The sequence below is a fragment of the Lottia gigantea genome (assembly GCF_000327385.1).
Source record: "Lottia gigantea unplaced genomic scaffold LOTGIsca_12, whole genome shotgun sequence".
NCBI classification, from domain to species: domain Eukaryota; kingdom Metazoa; phylum Mollusca; class Gastropoda; family Lottiidae; genus Lottia; species Lottia gigantea.
Window position 1 is genome coordinate 1267313 of NW_008707225.1, and position 951 is coordinate 1268263.

The following is a 951-nucleotide window of genomic DNA, read 5'->3' on the forward strand; positions in this document are numbered from 1 at the left end:
TGATGCTCTATATCCTGTCGATCAGAATTTTCTAGATTCTGTTAAAATTGAAGTAACTCAACAAGTATGTAATTTTTAGCAACTCTGAATGCCAATTTACCATTGCTGTTTATACTTTATTTCTTAATTGACTAGTACACATCTATATGCTTAACAGAGAAGATAGTTTAAAAATGGCGGTTAACTTTCCAAAGGAGTAAATAAAAAAAGGAGTTTAATATTCAAAATGTAACGAAATTGAGAAAATGTACCAGGGAGATTTATCGTATGAATACTGTCTTCAATAATGAATGAATAGAATTATTTGAATACAAATCCTTGATTAATATCATATTAAAAATTCTTGATTTACCTTTTTTCATAAGGTCCGAAGAATCAAGAATCATCCATCAATTATTGCTTGGGTATTTAATAATGAAGACGAAATTCTCATCAACCAGAATTGGTATGTACTCTAATCTTCCTTATATGTCTTTGGATGTCGAAGTAGCTTTAAAATCCTTCACTGTCGTGTAATGTGTTGAAAATTTACACCATTATGTATCAACTTCAGTCAAAAGTCTAGATTCAGTCCGCCAGTCTGACAGTAATTAATCTGTACACCAAATATTGATTTTTTGGTCATGTTGTACAAAAACTAGACCCATTAGCCAGCCAGCTTGCCAATTTTCGGCTGGCTGAGGGGTTGTATCAGCTGGTTATAGCCAAGTCAACACCTTTGGTCGCTGTGGCTAGCTTGCTATAAAACCAACTGGCTAGCCGCAACCTTTGCCACTAAGTGTCACTGAAACCAGATAAATGATTCTCTCCCACTGAGACTGACCGGTCCAATACATAAGAATCCTAGACTTCTAAAGCAAATTGCTAAATTGGTTGCAAGTTCCAATAGAACTACAAGACAAGTGGACAATTTCTGAAATTACAGACAATATTAATTTCCAAATACTTAAT

General features: G+C 33.9%; 1 protein-coding gene across 1 annotated transcript in view; it reads left to right on the forward strand.

Moving 5' to 3' along the window:
* LOTGIDRAFT_111202 (hypothetical protein) overlaps positions 1-951 on the forward strand; it is a gene marked incomplete at both ends in the record, with an annotated part of 23461 nt that overhangs the window by 7447 nt on the left and 15063 nt on the right. The window contains one exon of the mRNA XM_009048069.1: positions 366-445. Within this exon, the coding sequence (XP_009046317.1) occupies positions 366-445 (80 nt within the window). The remainder of the gene's footprint in view (positions 1-365; positions 446-951) is intronic.